The sequence below is a fragment of the Diachasmimorpha longicaudata genome, chromosome 1 (assembly GCF_034640455.1).
Source record: "Diachasmimorpha longicaudata isolate KC_UGA_2023 chromosome 1, iyDiaLong2, whole genome shotgun sequence".
Taxonomy (NCBI): domain Eukaryota; kingdom Metazoa; phylum Arthropoda; class Insecta; order Hymenoptera; family Braconidae; genus Diachasmimorpha; species Diachasmimorpha longicaudata.
Window position 1 is genome coordinate 2,033,786 of NC_087225.1, and position 18,373 is coordinate 2,052,158.

At 37.5% G+C, this 18,373-nt stretch overlaps 2 protein-coding genes across 3 annotated transcripts; one reads left to right on the forward strand and one right to left on the reverse strand.

The window, feature by feature from the left end:
• Positions 1-1,541: 1,541 nt before the first annotated feature.
• Positions 1,542-4,061, reverse strand: LOC135168230 (uncharacterized). The gene is made up of 3 exons (XM_064132217.1): positions 3,916-4,061; positions 1,674-2,905; positions 1,542-1,564 (listed from the first exon to the last, which is right to left on the reverse strand). The coding sequence occupies exons 1-3, from the start codon at positions 4,059-4,061 to the stop codon at positions 1,542-1,544; spliced, it is 1,401 nt and encodes a 466-aa protein (XP_063988287.1).
• A 191-nt stretch (positions 4,062-4,252) lies between these two features.
• On the forward strand, positions 4,253-17,673 carry LOC135166039 (cleavage and polyadenylation specificity factor subunit 6). Of its 2 annotated transcripts, XM_064127962.1 has the most exons (9): positions 4,253-4,389; positions 6,002-6,943; positions 7,932-8,049; positions 8,667-8,777; positions 8,889-9,043; positions 12,393-12,690; positions 13,364-13,628; positions 14,792-14,872; positions 16,674-17,673. In XM_064127962.1, the coding sequence occupies exons 1-9, from the start codon at positions 4,282-4,284 to the stop codon at positions 16,873-16,875; spliced, it is 2,280 nt and encodes a 759-aa protein (XP_063984032.1). In that variant the 5' UTR covers positions 4,253-4,281; the 3' UTR covers positions 16,876-17,673. The 2 variants fall into 2 exon arrangements, with proteins under 2 accessions (XP_063984032.1, XP_063984026.1); XM_064127956.1 differs by having other exon boundaries at positions 8,667-9,043.
• Positions 17,674-18,373: the final 700 nt, after the last annotated feature.

Here is an 18,373-nt window from a genome sequence, read left to right on the forward strand (position 1 = left end):
TTTTAGTCGTATAATATTTTTATAATTAATTCACTATCAAATCTGTGGAGAGTTCGGACCGCATGAGACTCGAACGAAACCCCTGATGTTCAGCTACAAAAGTAGAGCAGTATTTCCCTGGAGAAAAAGTCACTAGAGGACTGGAATATATTTTAGATTCCTCGCAGACGGCCTGGACGACAATTAGTGAACCAGGTTCTAAATATTAATCCTTATTCGCTAGTCTTAATTGATGCTTTTAATTGATAGGTGATTGCAGGAGCAATCCTGCAGGTCACTGGAAGCACTGAAAGCACTGGTTACACCGTAGGCAGGAGAGGCACTGAAAGCACTGCTTACACCGTAAGCAGGAGAGGTACTGAAAGCACTGGAGGCACTGAAAGCACTGGAGGCACTGAAAGCACTGCTTACACCGTAAGCAGGAGAGGTACTGAAAGCACTGGAGGCACTGAAAGCACTGCTTACACCGTAAGCAGGAGAGGTACTGAAAGCACTGGGGTCACTGAAAGCACTGGTTACACCGTAAGCAGGAGAGGTACTGAAAGCACTGGAGGCACTGAAAGCACTGCTTACACCGTAAGCAGGAGAGGCACTGAAAGCACTGGAGGCACTGAAAGCACTGGTTACACCGTAAGCAGGAGAGGTACTGAAAGCACTGGAGGCACTGAAAGCACTGCTTACACCGTAAGCAGGAGAGGTACTGAAAGCACTGGAGGCACTGAAAGCACTGCTTACACCGTAAGCAGGAGAGGTACTGAAAGCACTGGGGTCACTGAAAGCACTGGTTACACCGTAAGCAGGAGAGGTACTGAAAGCACTGGAGGCACTGAAAGCACTGCTTACACCGTAAGCAGGAGAGGCACTGAAAGCACTGGAGGCACTGAAAGCACTGGTTACACCGTAAGCAGGAGAGGTACTGAAAGCACTGGAGGCACTGAAAGCACTGCTTACACCGTAGGCAGGAGAGGCACTGAAAGCACTGGAGGCACTGAAAGCACTGCTTACACCGTAAGCAGGAGAGGTACTGAAAGCACTGGGGTCACTGAAAGCACTGGTTACAACGTAAGCAGGAGAGGTACTGAAAGCACTGGAGGCACTGAAAGCACTGCTTACACCGTAGGCAGGAGAGGCACTGAAAGCACTGGAGGCACTGAAAGCACTGCTTACACCGTAAGCAGGAGAGGTACTGAAAGCACTGGGGTCACTGAAAGCACTGGCTACACCGTAGGCAGGAGAGGTACTGAAAGCACTGGAGGCACTGAAAGCACTGCTTACACCGTAGGCAGGAGAGGCACTGAAAGCACTGGAGGCACTGAAAGCACTGCTTACACCGTAAGCAGGAGAGGTACTGAAAGCACTGGGGTCACTGAAAGCACTGGCTACACCGTAGGCAGGAGAGGTACTGAAAGCACTGGAGGCACTGAAAGCACTGCTTACACCGTAGGCAGGAGAGGCACTGAAAGCACTGGAGGCACTGAAAGCACTGGTTACACCGTAAGCAGGAGAGGTACTGAAAGCACTGGAGGCACTGAAAGCACTGGTTACACCGTAAGCAGGAGAGGTACTGAAAGCACTGGAGGCACTGAAAGCACTGCTTACACCGTAGGCAGGAGAGGCACTGAAAGCACTGGAGGCACTGAAAGCACTGCTTACACCGTAAGCAGGAGAGGTACTGAAAGCACTGGGGTCACTGAAAGCACTGGCTACACCGTAGGCAGGAGAGGCACTGAAAGCACTGGAGGCACTGAAAGCACTGGTTACACCGTAAGCAGGAGAGGTACTGAAAGCACTGGGGTCACTGAAAGCACTGGTTACACCGTAAGCAGGAGAGGTACTGAAAGCACTGGAGGCACTGAAAGCACTGCTTACACCGTAAGCAGGAGAGGCACTGAAAGCACTGCTTACACCGTAAGCAGGAGAGGTACTGAAAGCACTGGGGTCACTGAAAGCACTGGCTACACCGTAGGCAGGAGAGGCACTGAAAGCACTGGAGGCACTGAAAGCACTGGTTACACCGTAAGCAGGAGAGGTACTGAAAGCACTGGAGGCACTGAAAGCACTGGTTACACCGTAAGCAGGAGAGGTACTGAAAGCACTGGAGGCACTGAAAGCACTGCTTACACCGTAGGCAGGAGAGGCACTGAAAGCACTGGAGGCACTGAAAGCACTGCTTACACCGTAAGCAGGAGAGGTACTGAAAGCACTGGGGTCACTGAAAGCACTGGCTACACCGTAGGCAGGAGAGGCACTGAAAGCACTGGAGGCACTGAAAGCACTGGTTACACCGTAAGCAGGAGAGGTACTGAAAGCACTGGAGGCACTGAAAGCACTGGTTACACCGTAAGCAGGAGAGGTACTGAAAGCACTGGATGCACTGAAAGCACTGGTTACATCGTAGGCAGGAGAGGCACTGAAAGCACTGGTTACATCGTAGGCAGGAGAGGCACTGAAAGCACTGGAGGCACTGAAAGCACTGGTTACACCGTAAGCAGGAGAGGTACTGAAAGCACTGGGGTCACTGAAAGCACTGCTTACACCGTAGGCAGGAGAGGCACTGAAAGCACTGGGGTCACTGAAAGCACTGCTTACACCGTAGGCAGGAGAGGCACTGAAAGCACTGGAGGCGCTGAAAGCACTGGTTACACCGTAAGCAGGAGAGGTACTGAAAGCACTGGAGGCACTGAAAGCACTGCTTACACCGTAAGCAGGAGAGGTACTGAAAGCACTGGAGGCACTCAAAGCACTAGTTACACCGTAGGCAGTAGAGGAACTGAAAGCACTGGAGGCACTGAAAGCACTGGAGGCACTGAAAGCACTGGAAGCAGTGGTTACACCGGAAGCACTGGAAGCACTGGTTACACTGGAGGCACTGGAAGCACTGGTTACACAGCAGGCACTGGAAGCACTGGAAGCATATCCCAGTGATCCGGAGTACGTTTCTCCACAAGCCCCATAAATTCGATGGGAGATCACTTTTGTATCTCCACATTTTTGGCCAGAATTTAAAATAAATTCCCTCGTGGATATAAAATGGAGAACAATGAATACAAGAATATATCAAAATACAATGCTTGGAAATTTCTACTTTTCTGAACGGATATTCTCGATTGCTGGAAATTCCGAGATTGAATTTGCACTACATATCATTTTCTATCATCGTGATAAAAAAACATGATTCCTGATAAATCGTTATTCCCTTCGTCCCACAAAAAAAAGATTTTTTTGTGGATAATTCAATTTTAAACATTAAATGTGTGATCAGGCAATTACATAAATTATTTCGTTTATTTAATAATCGAGGATTGTTGTTTAAATTTTTGATCTTATCAGATTATTCTTGTATTCTAATAAACCATCCTAATCTTAATAATAATAGGTTTTTATTTACCCCCCTGCCCCCCCCCTGAAAGGACTGTCTTTGCCAATGAGTGAAAGAGAAATATCTTTCCCCCTCTCTCTTTCACCCACTATCCGTCATTCACATGAGGTGACGTAATTTTTTTTTTTTTAATGGTGAATCATCAATTGAATTACCCGCTTGATATGATTCTCATGAGGTATTTCGATTAATGATTCACCATTTACAGAAAAAAAAATGATATAATATAAATAAAAAAGAAAAAAAACGATGAAGGCTGGGATCGAAATCGAGTCCACAGCATGCGAAATGAGTGCGCTGGCTGCGCGACAACATAGCAATCGAAATGGTTTATCTAGCTCTTGGTAAATGCTTAACTAATTGGCCAGGTGAAAATATTTCTCTCACTACTGGAAAGAATAGATCTTTTGAATTAATTTTTCTAAACCTAAAAAGATATATTGTGGCTGAAGCATCATAAAAAAGCCTTTCTAAGGTACAAAAAACTACATCCACTCTCGACTTGTCCCAATGGCAGCGGGATGCGGGACTGCTACTGAGGCGTTACCGGCTTGGCCGATATGCAGATACACCAGTAGTACTCGTGGCGCCCCGTTTCCCGTAGGGTGAAACTACGTCGGTAACGTGGAGTGGGTTTGAATGACGCCAGGCACAGGCGGTAGCGCTGGGTCCACATGTACATCCTAGCTTTTTCTCTCAACAGTTGAATCCCTGCACAGTGGTGCTCTCACCGTTTGAAAATTCTCTGTACAGTTGGTGCAGTTGAAAAAGTACAAACGGAGCCCCCCCGAACGTGGATGAAGACTCCAGTAATCCCCTAGATGTCGCTTCCCTCTACTTCCAAAAGCCTAAAGAAAAAAATATGAAGGATCGTTTCTATAAAAATCTCCACGAACTCAGACATGCGGCTTGGCGCTTTCCTCGTCGAGCCAGTGAGCGTCAATGTCCGTAAAATGGCGGACGGTGACATTGATCTCTACGCCGATGATCTTGAACAAGACTTTGCACAGGTAATATTAACAAAAAATAGTTATGATTGCATTGAGTCCTTTACTGAGTGAGAAAAGCGTGTTTTACAAATGGTTGCGATAATTGTGTGACTATAGAAACCTCACATTGTTGAGTCGAGTGTTCGGCGTCATGGTGGAGTCTCGATAACGATCGGCCCTCGAAAGCGGCTGTACACCGCTTTCGTTATTTTTTGTATCGTTCGAAGTTATGGAAATCTTAACAATTGTCCATTATTTAAATACTCTTATCTCTGCGTACTAACCATATAACTTTGTGACTCCAACAATGGGAATTACTGGTGGAATTTTTCCAGTCTGGACATGGAATTGGTGCATGATCAAATTATTAGCGAATTTAGTGATGAGTGAGTGAAATAAAAAAAACATGGAGCTTGCCGCTGGAGCTAATGCTCGTCCATTAAATTCACAAATATCTCATCATTGTTGTATTGAGTTTTTAGCAATAAGACATGACGAGATTTAAGTTACGTGCATTGTTGAACAAATACTCCAATATTCTTCGAGCGTTCATTGATCTGCTCCGTAATTGAAAAAGCTTTTTGTTGAGGGACGAATGGAACTTTGTGGATTAGAGACAACCCTTCTATGGGTTTAGATCTGATAAATTTTCATCGATAAGAATAATAGAAATATTTTTATGTCAATAATCGGAGCTAATGTGAAATAATTCACACATTGAATTTTTACTTTTTTATTTAGTATAATGGAGGCTAGTGGATTTTGTAAATAATTGATATGAATTTTCATTACCAAGACGAATGTGGAAATTTTCTGGTTTTTCTCAGTACGATTCATCTGAATTGTACTAAGAAAATTGGATGAAAATATTTGTTGTAGTTGTCAATTTTTTTCACCGCAAAAGAGTCGCCTTGATATGTCGTAAAGGATTCTTCAATTATTCTTAAAAATACTTGACCGATGGCCATTTACTGGCTCAAATGCACTCATTATTGCAATCATTCCATGATAACACTTCTCATTAAGGAGAAAGAGGATCATTATCCGAAATTTTCTCCAAATTCTCGATATATATTATTAATCTATAGAAAAAGTGTTCAAAATCACAAAATTCTTAAAACTTCCGAATACACTTAAAATGATGATCATTCGCTTCCATTGAAAAAATTTGTCTGCAGTTTTTTATTATTTACTAATAACATTGTCCTTGAGATTTTAATCTACGTTGGGAATTTTTTTAGAAGAGTCTATTTCCGTATATTAACCAATTCGTGTCTTGAAATTTTGTCAAAAGAGAAACACCTTAGAAACTAAGGAAATAAAAATTTTACCTTAAAATTTCTATCTAGTGGAGGAGTATTTTATGATGCCAGGATGGCTGTTCCGGATACCAAGTAGAATTGGATTAATGCTTCTAACCGTTTTTTCCCTTCAATTTTAGAATAATTTTTTTCTCAAATAAAATTCTCTTGGTTAAATTAATCTTTTTCGTCCATCTTCTGATTAGTTATGTCGGCATCAGTCTCGTATTTGTTTGTGTCTTCTGCTGAAACGTTCTCACACTGTTAAAACTCGTATACGATAACTTAATAGTCATTAACGTTTTTGCAATACTAATCCTAAAAAATTTCAGGATGAATTTGCTGGCGATGGAGTTGACTTGTACGATGACGTGATAGCGGGCCCCTCAGGAGGAGCAACAACAAACAACAGTGGGGGTGGAGGAGGGGGTGGTGGCGGTGATTCTGATTCTCCGGACTCAACAAACGAGGAGACAAATGGCAATGCTCCGTACCATCAGCTTGGTAACAATATTCAACCCAATCAAATTGGCAGAAGACACCAATTGTACATTGGTAACTTAACCTGGTGGACAAGTGACCAAGACATAACCGAGGCCGTTCAAAGTATTGGAGTCACTGATTTCGTCGAAGTGAAATTTTTCGAGAATCGGGCCAATGGTCAGTCCAAGGGCTTCTGCGTTGTCTCGTTGGGATCTGAAGGTAGCATGAGATTGTGCATGGAGAGGCTTCCCAAAAAGGAGTTACACGGACAGAAACCAGTGGTGACATTTCCCACAAAAGGGGCCCTCCTGCAGTTTGAGTCCCAGTGTAAGACACGACCAGCCCCTGCACCACAGCAGAATCAGAGCCAAAAGCCTCACAATCCCCATCAACATCAGTCCTCGATGGCACCTCATCAGCAGCATCGACAGCATCCTCCACACAGTCAACACCCCCAGCAGAATCATGGGCCCAGGATGATGATGGGACCTCCTCAGGGACCCAGGCCCCAGAGGATGCCACCACCTGGAATGGGACCACCAGGACCTGGCAATGCTGGTCAACAAGGACCTCCGAGAATGCATGGACCGCCTATGGGTCCTGGTGGACCTGTTCCTCATCACATGTCTGGGCATCCTAACCAGGGACCACCTCCACCTGGATATCAACAGAGTCACTGGAATGGACCCAGACCCAATGGCCCTCCGGGGCCTCCCAGGGGACCCAATGGTGGACCTCCTCAGCAGGGACCTCCGGGGCCAGGACCTGGACAACATAGACCACCTGGAATGGTGAGTCTTACTGAAAAAATCAATTATTTGGGATTCAGCAACATGTGGCCAAAATTTTCAACAGCCGACAGGTTTAACTTCTACTAACAGGCGGAACTATCGGTTTCGTGTTGATGAAAATTGGAATAGATCGACCCTTGATTATTCAATAATGGAAGAAGCATTATGTAACAGATGTAGGAAATGTTTAAGGCTATCCAGTCTTTTACAGTTTAATATACGCTAGACTAGAGCCAGTCCCTTTCAATTATGCAATTTATTTATTAAATATTCCAATTCAAGTTCTATATTGCTTATTCAAATGACATTTTGCACAGAATGACTTTTTATAAATATCATTTTTTATAAAACAACATTTGGAATTCTTTAAAAATTCGCAATTCTGTTTTTAAGTATTCCGCTGAAATGATTTTTTAGACGGTAAATGTTTCGCTGAAGAATTGTGAATATTGCATATTTTTTAATTTTTCGTATTTAATTTAAACTTACAAAATTTAGATCATTAAATTTTGTGAAATGTTCTGGAACATAGAAGACAACAGCATTCAATTAAAGAAAAAAAAAGTAGGAGATATCCTACTTTATATGATAGTTTTTGACAGAAATTGATCTAGACACGAACCCAAATGTTCTAACATTTACTTTGAAATTATTCATTTTTTAAATTAATACTTGACAAAAATCGAAAAATTATCTCTTTCGCAATCTACAAAATTAGCCCTGAAATAATAGCGATTAGGCAAGGATCTCAGTAATTCTCAACTTTAACTGAAATATGAAAATATATTTTTTTATAAGAATTGCTACAAAAAAATTTTCATTTTTTGACCTCCGTGTACAAGGAATTACTTATTACTTTTGAAACTGATGCGATGATAAAAAATGGTAATTAAAAATTATTTCTTAGATGTCCCACTATTAATTATAATATTAATGAAGAATTATTCCTATGTCAATGTCAATGTTTGTGATTATTTTCATTTTACAGCAATTCCATGGACCACCTGGCCCTCCAAATCAAGGCCCACCCCGAGGTCCTCCACATCCGGGACCTCCTGGTGATCCACGAGGAGCTCCACCTCGTCCTGAATGGAATAGACCCCCAGGTGACAAAAAAACTTATGCCCTATTATATAGCATTTATAGTTTCATGCAGCCTTTTACTTCGATTTTTTAATACGATTTGGCGCTATTGAAGTGGTCGTTCATTTAAAAATATTTGTAAAAGTTATTGAATCTACCAAAACTATCACGTTTTTGAAAGGACATTTGATAGATTACCAAAAAATGCTTTATAGATATTAATTTCTAAAAGGACTGATGTTAGCAATCTGTGAAGATGAACTTGCAAATTCCTTACAATCTTTTCATACAAACCATAATCTACATAATATCTCGAAACTCATTCAATGGCAAGGAGAATGCGGAAAAGGTCAGGATTTGTTTGTTGCTGCCCGACGCTTTCACAAATGTTTGGAAAATATTGGAAAATCAAAATTTTCCATCATACCATATGCTTCACCCATTCATTGAAGTAAAAAATTTACCTCAATTCCCTAATTTTTTTGTTCAATTTTGTCTCTTCTAACACTACATGATCAGAATCTTAATTAATTGGTCTTTTAATAATGTTTTCAATTCTTCATTGAACATAAATTAAATCAATCATCTGATGTTCTGAAAAATCGATAAATATTTAGTGATAATGACATATAAAATTCAGGTATGCATCCTCATCAAGGGCCCTCAGGTTTCAATCAACATCAGCATATGCAAGGACCTCAACCAGTTCAGGGTCCACCCCAAAGAGGACCTCCACCTGGAGGGATGGGGGGTATGTTACAAGGCGGTCCACCGCCAGGCCACGGGGGTCCTCAGCAAGGCCCTGCTCCTGGACCCCCGGGTGGTCCAGCACCTCACGTAAATCCTGCATTTTTCTCGCAAGGTCCACCTCATCAACATCCAGGACAGCATCCCGGCGGACCACCACCACCACCACATCACGGACCAGTTCATGGCCCCCCACATGGTCCCCCTCACGGACCTCCTCATGGACCACCTCATCCTCCTCCACACGGTTATGGTCCACCCTCTGCTCAGGTATATATAGAACAATACCGCCTCCGATTTTTTTCCCAATAATTTTATATAAACATATGTGAACATTATCAAGTTTTTTCTTTGGCTTTTGGGCGCAATAGTTTTTCTGAATTCATAAAGCACACATATAGCGGGGGGAATTGGAGGCTTATTAGATTACGTTCAAAATAACTCTTTTTTTATTGACCTATGGAGGTTTAAGGAGAAAATTAAATTTTTATGCCCCACTCAGGAATGTAACTTTCGCTCGAGTGAATTTTTGGCTTCCGCCTAGAAGTTTTGTAATCCTTAATTTGTAGGATTCTCTCATTGTACCTGTTTAGTTTTATCAAACGCAAAAATCTGATGTTTTTGAGAAATCTGTTACTAAATTGAATTTTGTTGATACCAACATGCTTGTTGAGATAATTTGTATAAAATGAAGTTAAAATATGCCAACGTAATTAGGGATAGCTGAGAGGTAATTGGCATTTTGTGTTTTTTTTCCTATTTTTGAGAAAATCTTTGTAGCCACGATGGCGTTTGTATAAATTAAAATATTAAGGCCTGGTAGAACTTTTTTGACAATCATAATCTCAAAGGGCCTTTTCAAATAGCGAGCAAAATAATTATTTGATATTTACCAAACCCAATTACTACTCTTCGTTTATTGTTTTGCGTAGGTTGGTATTAATGTTTCATTCTAATAAAACCATTTTTTCAAGTTTATTTATGTTCGCGATTTATGATTACGTGATCCTCTCTACCGGGCCTTCAATTGAAGTTTCATTTTCTAAACTATGAGAACAACAACGTGCGCCTTGCACGTGTTTGCGGTTAATTAGCGCTGTAGGGCTTCGAGTCAGTCTTCTTATAGAACAAAAATTATTTTGATGCTTCATGTTTGCTATAAAGTATTGACATATTCTATGAAATAATGGAAAAATAGAAATTTGAAAATCAGGACTTTACTAGGTGCGAAATTGTGATCTGTTCAAGATGGTCTCATGATCTTTATATAATGGCGATCATTATATGATGGATAATGCACTCCTCTTTGCACAGTCACAGATGTTTTTATTATGTGAATTAGGTTTTACTGTTTCCATTAACTTAGAAGAGCCTTTAATTCATTCTGAGAATTCAATCCTAATTTACATGAAGACAATCGTGTTTTTCTGATATTAAAAAAGGATTTTAGACTCATTTACTTTCTTGGGGGCTTCATTTTGATTACGAAGTAATCAAAATCGTCACATAAATCTGCCTGTACGTAAATTAAAATTAACTTCCAATGAGCAATTAAAAGGTACTCCTAATTTAATCGAAAAAGTAGAAACCGATTCATACAAAGAGAACAACAGCTTTGATTTTAAAAAGATGAGTCCTTTATACGAGTCAGTATTAAATTCTAATAATGACTTTAAAATGATGAGAACATTTCATTTGAGAGCTCTTAACTATACTGATGTGAATTTAAAGTCTTCATTTGATACAAGACCACCAAGTGAGTTAAGTTTATTCAAAATCAGTGATGCGTCATCAGGTGCAACTCAACTGCATTCTTCTTCCCCATATTGCAAATTCCGATTACATAGCAAGGGTGATATAATTCCATTTTTCTATGATATTTTAATTCCATAACAAGCTCATTAATCGTAAACGCGCCCACCACATGCATTATTGTTCTAAGTTTTATAATTAAGGCTCGTGTCCATTATTTTTAGAACGTGAATTAAATCGATTATTTTGTTCTTTTTTTTATTCAAAAATTCTAACTCGCTTACCCATAACTCAAGGATGCTTGACAATTATAAATTTCATTCGAAAAAAGAGTCTAAAAAATGCAAATTTCAAAAGAGCAATTTTTTTTTAATATGAAAGAATACTTTCGTTAGAGGTGAAATAGATGTGTAATTATTGTAGCAAATGATAGGTCGCCATCAGGAATAGAGGTAGAATGAAAAAGGAATTCTTTTGGCCCATTGTAACTTGATCATGCTGGGCAAAAAAGCTCTTTGAGTTTTTTAAAAATATTTTCATAGTTTTTTACCTACACTTTTGTTTGCACGAAGTAAGCAGTTTTTTTAATGGTTTTATTTTCAAGAATTACCATCAGCTGTCACTGTAGCAATCACATGTCACTGCGATTTTGACATTGAGTCCAGGAGAAAGTGACAGCTGATTGGTAGTCAGTTTTTCAATTGAGTATATTGGCAGGCAAGAAATCCATAGACATATTTAAAGTATTGACAAAGACCTTTTTTTTCCGGTAAACATCTAGTTGCGATATTCCGAAAAATTTCCGGTTTCATCCTGCCTTTATCAATGAGAGTTGTTTGTATTCTTCTATTCGCTGCGATAACTACACATCATTCATATCTCCTCTAATGAAAGTATTCTTTCATATTTTTGAAAAACGCTGTTCCCAAGACCTCAAAATTTTTTCATTTCTCATTTTCAACCAAAATTCAATAGAAATTCAGTAGAAATATTGATTCAAAATTGTCAACATCACGTTTCAATGATAATGAAGCCGGGCCTAAATCGAATAATCAATTAAATCCATTTTGGGTATAGCGACTTCCTTACAATAGGGAACTGCAGTATTCATCTATTGGAGTGCCCACGCTCTATTAATTCAGATTTGCAAATTATTGGGAAAAAAACTGAATGCACACACAAAGAAATGCGACAAAAACTGCCCCATTTTTTCTGTAAACGTGTTGCATTCTCGCTTGGTCGCTATTCTTTACAGAAATATCGCAGAATAATTGAAAAACCTAAATCAAATTGTTCAATTCAGTGTCCGAAATTTGATCTTACAACACAATTTTTGCCAGAATATTGCGATCTTTGCCCTAAGAAATAAAGATTATTTGTTGAAAAGCAACTGTTAATGAATTATGGAATGAAACTTGTTTGGTTGTTAACAACTTTAGTTATATGGAACGATAATTTTTAAATTATGTTACTCCTTCTATTCTAATTGGTGAATCCGGTAACATTTGAGTATGATTATCTTCGATGATTAACTAATCAAGGTAGATATGGCCTGTTAGGTATTTTTCACCCTAGATACCACTGACAACAGTTTGAACTGTTTCCGCACATGTCAGAGGACTCAAAGGAGACTAATCCGCAGATATAATCGAAAGTATCAATTTTATACGCGTATTTCACACAGAGCCTTTCAAAGCTAAATTCTACAATAATAATTTATATTAAAATTTTATAATAATAATTTAACTTGCTTACAATAATTTGGAAAGCTAAATGACGTAGACTTTTTCCTAGCAATGACGAAAAATAATGTTATACAAATTTATACTGTACTTAATTTTGATCAATAATGATGAAACTGTTTCAGCCGCCTTATAACGCTCCCGGCCCTGATCACCGTCCCGAGGAACCTCCTCAGCTCCGTGAAGCTGAGTTCGAGGTAATCATGGATCGTAATCGAACAGTGTCCTCGTCAGCAATAGCTCGTGCAGTATCTGATGCTGCAGCTGGGGAATATGCAAGTGCCATTGAGACACTCGTCACTGCGATATCCCTCATCAAGCAGTCCAAGGTAGCTGGAGATGATCGCTGCAAGATTCTGATCAGTTCTCTACAAGATACTTTGAGAGGTGTGGAGACCAAAAGTTATGGATCTGCTAGGCGAGGTAAGTTTCAGTTGAAAAATTATGTTTATTTTTTTTTAAGACAGAATTTTTTATTCAAAGAATCCGTGTATTGAGCAACAAAATGGCCAACATATATTTTTTCAAGTTTCCGATAGATTTTCCCACAAAAATCTCGAACAATCAGTCGTTTTCAAGGGTGGATCATTTTTGACATAAAAATTCTAGGAATATCTTAAATTTAAAAAAAATCATAAAAATTTCAAGTTGCAATTTCATTAAAACCCATTATTTCAGAGATTTTTCAGGGCAAATTTTTTGGTCAAATTGTGTCGTGTATGACTAGAGAGTCTTCGACCTTTGTAGATCAAGCAGTCGTGATAGCATTATGAAAAATACAGGAGGAAAATGTATTCAATATTCAATGTAGATGAACAAATCCCAAATTTGCCGTCTTTTCTCACATAAATAATTGATAAATGGTCTTTGTATTCAATGTAGTATAGTTATTTGGGATAGTAAATTAGAAATTTGATTTCGAATGCATATTTTTCACATCCTTTTCATGTATCATATACAATTGTTAATTGTTCATCTAATTTTCATGAGCGCTTACAATGCTACCAAAATCACGAAAAATGAATTCTGGTGGTTTTTAATAAATTTTCGTAATTTAAACTAAATTGAAATGAAATTGTCCTTTTTTTACTGTCAGAGCGTTCAAGATCCCGTGACCGAGAACGCAGTCATCGTCGTCGTCGTGAGCGCTCTCGTAGCCGCGACAGGGAATACCGAGAGAGAAGCAGAGATCGTGATCGTGAGAGGGACAGAGATCGTGATCGAGAGAGGGACCGTGACAGGGATCGTGAGCGTGAGCGTTATTACAGCGAGCCCTACCCTAGGGAGAGATCACGCAGTCGTGACAGAGACCGTGAACGTGAACGGGACCGAGAGTACAGAGAGCGCAGCAGAGAAGAGAGGTAAGCTCGTAAATAAAATCGAAAGCCATAAGAGATATTTGAAATGAACAAATTACTTCAATCTAAGACTAAATTTCATTGTTAAATGAAATTTAAAATATAGGGAACAATGACAATGATGCTGAAACTGAGGGAATATGTTTCATTCAATTCAAATGAAATTTAATGAATAATTATAAATTAAGAGAAATGGAACAAAATTCTCACGAAAAAGTCGAGCTTTAAAAATGTATATGTTCTTCTTGATTCTTGGTTCTTGTTCCAGTTCGAAGTTTTTATTAGAATTTTGATCATAAATATTGTACATATGTTGTTGTTATCAGTATTTTTTTTTAAAGAAATACTGATTATAATGAAGACTATAAGAAATTATCTAGGAGTGTGTCAAGTAAATATAGACTTTTCTTTATGGTTAATTACTCAAAATCCATGCAATGGAATTGGAAAAGCTTTACTATTTTCAACTTTCCGTATATTCTATTTTACTTTATACTCTCCTAGTGGTCATGAAGTCATCACCATTGGAGTGACTCGACGATTGCAACAACTGCACTATGCGAAATATTTGTAAAGTGCGAGGAGTTCAAGATAATACAGTAAACCTGCAGTGTCTCAAAATGACACATAGACTGGCAGGACAGAATCAGTTTTGTTAAATCAAAAGAGAAACTGGATTCTCAACTGATTTCTCTAAATGCCTCGAGAACCGCAGGGTCGGTTTTTATGACATAAAAAATTGAAGGAAAAAAGGATTTATAATAATACATTTTGCTCTGCTCTCCCTTACGAATAATAGTTATTATTGGTGTATAACACAAAAAAAGTTTCCATTTGGAAGCAAAAAGAGCTGAGAATAACAATGTTTTACATAATATTTTGATATACGAATAGGGAGAAACAAAACATGAATTTATTTCTGCCGATAAATATGACAGAACGACTTTTTTCGTACTATTCTGATTCCAATTGATTAATTATAAATTTTTGTTGCATATGGTTAATATTTCTGAGGATATGTTTTATTGAAATAAGGATAAAGTACAGAGTTAGACTACAGCTATCAATGATGATTATTTAATTTAAAAAATTGCTAGTAAATTAGCGATAACGATGACAAAGTGGCGAGAAAATCGTAAAAATCATAACGTGGTATTTTCCATTAGTACAACACGTCAGGCAGCCAGACCGAGAGTTAAAGAGGATCCGCCCGAGGCGGCACCGGTATCATCTTCCAAGCCGTCTAGGTAAATCTATTTTTTTACATAAAAACAAAAATACACTTATCTATTGAATGCGATGAAAACTATGTGTATTTTCCAATTAGCTCTGTTTTTACAAAATGAACGAATGGATGTTACGTAATTTATGAATCAATCTTTTTTATCAGTTTTTTTTGCAATCTTCTGTACCTAGTAGGCATAGTATTGATTCACTGCATCCTGTGTGTTTACGTGTGAACGGAATTTTTGTAAAAAATGTGGAAACAAATGTATAATGAATGAAATAAGAAGACAGTTTTCATTAATTCAGTGCAATGTTATTAGTGTCGCCCTGCACGGGACGAGCACATGTCGATAACTATCAAGAATTCAGTGTGAATATTGTAATATGTATTGCATTTATCGGGTCTTCCAACTATTAATTGAAATAATTGTTTGATAACTTTGTAATTTGAAGAAATCTGAAAGTCAATCGATTAGCTATAATAGAATATAGCCGAAAATATTACGATCGAAAAATAATGAAAAACTTTCCCAATTTGGATCTTTATTTACAGATCCAGTTTGTATAAAATTTAGTGCAAATTTTGTTGATGAATATTTTTTAATTGAAACTTCTTTCGATATCTCCAATCATTCCAATGAAAAATTAATTTGAATGGATGTAAAATCATGATACGGAAAAAGCATTTTTGCAATTTTGCATTTTTGCAAATTCAGCGAGCCAAAAAAAAATATAAGAAGAATATGAAACAATTCGCTTCCTTTAGTACGATGAAAGTGCTATCAATAAAACGCCCACATCGATTTCTTCATCGTGGAATCAATTTTTTAAAATTTGCTAGATTTTTTTTTTAATTTCGTCCATTTTTTCGAATTTTTGGGAAGTGGCGTTCTCTTTACGTTTTGAGTCGATTTAAAAATAATCTCATAATAGAAAAAAAACTGGGATAGTTTTTAGATTTTTTTTTTATTTCAACGAAAAAAAAGCCTAAAGTTACAATTAAAATTTTTTAATTTCGGGGGATAAGGGGAACCGTTGGTAAGCGAATTCAAGCCAAAGTTCAGTGCGATTGGTGAAGTAGTTTTTTAGATATGGCTATGGATAAAGATAAAAATTTTTTTGCTGATTATCTAAAAAACTCCATTCCTAAATTCAATTTTGTTGATATAAACATGTTTGTTGTGATAATTTGTATAAAATGATTTGTATGAAATGATGATTTGTGTGAAATGATACCAACAAACATGTTGGTATCAAAAAAAATCTGGGGTAGCTTTTTGTCGTAGGTCAGTCATAGAAAATCACCGACCAAATCGGAGAAATCAAAATCACGGGTTGGTCGAATTTGCATGAACTGCCCTATATATATAAATTCAAATATATAAATTATTAAAAAGATTGCATTCAGAATTTGAAGCACCTCATAAATGAATAATTGCAGATGAACTCGTAAAAAGTATTTTTTTTAATATCTAAATTATTATTTTCCCTGCTCCCTTTTTAAACCTCTTTTCTTTCAAATTCTTCTAATAAACTTTTATCGTTTATAGACCCCCTTGTACATTCCAATATTCACAATGAACCCTGAAATTGATTTTTTGACATAAGCTCATCAAGTGTTAAAATCACCCACTCGACTAGAAAAGACTTAATGAACCTTGAAAACAATGAAACTCATGATCTTTTTATTTCACACATAAATCATTCAACTGAAAATGAATAATTGCCAAAATCTATTAGCATAGAAAAGAACTCGTGAGCCAGGAAAAATATGTATCTCTCCCAAAAGAAAATAAGATAAAAAAACCGTGTACTGTCTAGGTATTATGACGATCGCTACAGAGAGCGAGAACGAGAAAGGGATCGCGAACGTGAAACAAGCAGGCGGCCAGCTGAACGTGAAAGAGAGCCTGAACGTGGTGGTGGTGGCGGTGCTGGAGGTGGAGGCGGTGAGAGAGAACGTGAACGCGAACGTGATCGTCGTGACGAGCGTGGAGATTCATCGCACCGTTCACGACATTGATTACATGAACACGTTCCAGCATCATCTCATACAACATACAGTAATAATGACGTGACAACATCTGCAGCAAATGGGCAAGGCAAAAAGACATCAACAGCAGAAAAATCATTTCTTTGGCAAAAATCCAACGTGACATAATTTCAACAACCTTTTAGTGCTTATCGTTGTGACTGATATGAATTTTTCCGTGATATCCAAAGATTTACGCAAAAAAGAAAAGAATTAAATTGTGATGTCAATTAATTACTTTTCTCTGTCACCTATGAATTTTTATTAATTGGTAAAAGAAAAACAATTGGAGAATACGGCGCCGTAGACAACCAGACAAAAAGTGTGAATTACAAAAAAAAAAAAAAAAAAATCAGTGCTTTATGTTCCCTTCATAATGAATTATGTAATTAATAATTCTTCTCTTTCTGTCCTCCTAACGATTTTGCCACATTATATTAATGATTAATATTCTTCATGTATACATGCCGTATATGTAACAGCACTGTAATTAAGAGAATGTTTGAAAACAAAAATATTTAGATTTAATGTGAGATGAGCAGTGTTACAATAGAATTAAATAATGATAAATCTAGTAATCACAAGTTTAAATCATCAAGATGCTGACATGCTGCTCAACGAAGATTTTAATCATCCACAGCACACTATCAAGAGGAATGAAGAACGCTCTTAATGAAAATTTATCACCGATCTTCAGGGCTCATGCGACAATGCAAGATTGTATTCCTAATATAATGCAAAAAAGAAAAAAAAATATTCGGTTTCGAAAAATATACATTATTGAACATGTCTTTACTTTATTCATCTGTGACACAAAATCCTGGAAAACAAAACTTGAAACAAATATCTAAGATATAGATGAAAATTACAAAACAAATATGTTGATTTATTTTTTCTTTTGCCACTTTATCATAAATAATTCATAGTTTGTCTGTATTCATCGAATGATTTGGCTTATATTTCCCATTTTTGCAGTATAAAACCTCTACTCAATTACTGAGTGATGAGATAAACAATGTAAACATCGTGTGTAAAATGCTGATGTAAATATTATTCTCTTCTTTTTATTATCGAGAACAAACCTCACAAAAAACAAGTAGAGTCAAGAAGCGCCATGCTCATATTCTTTTCATTAATGAAACATGCGAAATTATAATTTTTATTTTTTATGAGCAATCAATGATTTTTCTTGATGGTCAGGAAATGTTATTTATTGTTAAATTGAAAAATGTGGCTATAAATTTTATAAACTTTGTGAGAAATGAATTTACAATATAGTGTTTACAAGAATTAGCTAGAGATGCAATTATATTATTTTCAATTCTCACAAAGTATTTTTTTTAAATCTATTTTTGGTTGAAAAACAGATCGTAGTTTACCCTGTAGTTGCTCCAACCAACATACTCTTCCTGTCTTTTTATGTTAAAGATTTTAGAACTGTCAATTTTGTCAACATTGCATGCATATTTTTTTTTATAATTACAGCTAA

Excerpts from the sequence above, each read along its gene's own strand:
- LOC135168230 (XM_064132217.1), bottom strand. The coding sequence starts at position 4,061 with ATGTACATGTGGACCCAGCGCTACCGCCTGTGCCTGGCGTCATTCAAA. Across the intron at positions 2,906-3,915 it reads GCCAAGCCGGTAACGCCTCA|TGCTTCCAGTGCCTGCTGTG; the intron begins GTAGCAGTCCCG and ends ATATGCTTCCAG. Across the intron at positions 1,565-1,673 it reads CAGTGACCCCAGTGCTTTCA|TACCTCTCCTGCTTACGGTG; the intron begins GTACCTCTCCTG and ends CAGTGCTTTCAG.
- LOC135166039 (XM_064127956.1), top strand. The coding sequence starts at position 4,282 with ATGCGGCTTGGCGCTTTCCTCGTCGAGCCAGTGAGCGTCAATGTCCGT. Across the intron at positions 6,944-7,931 it reads AACATAGACCACCTGGAATG|CAATTCCATGGACCACCTGG; the intron begins GTGAGTCTTACT and ends TTCATTTTACAG. Across the intron at positions 14,873-16,673 it reads TCATCTTCCAAGCCGTCTAG|GTATTATGACGATCGCTACA; the intron begins GTAAATCTATTT and ends TGTACTGTCTAG.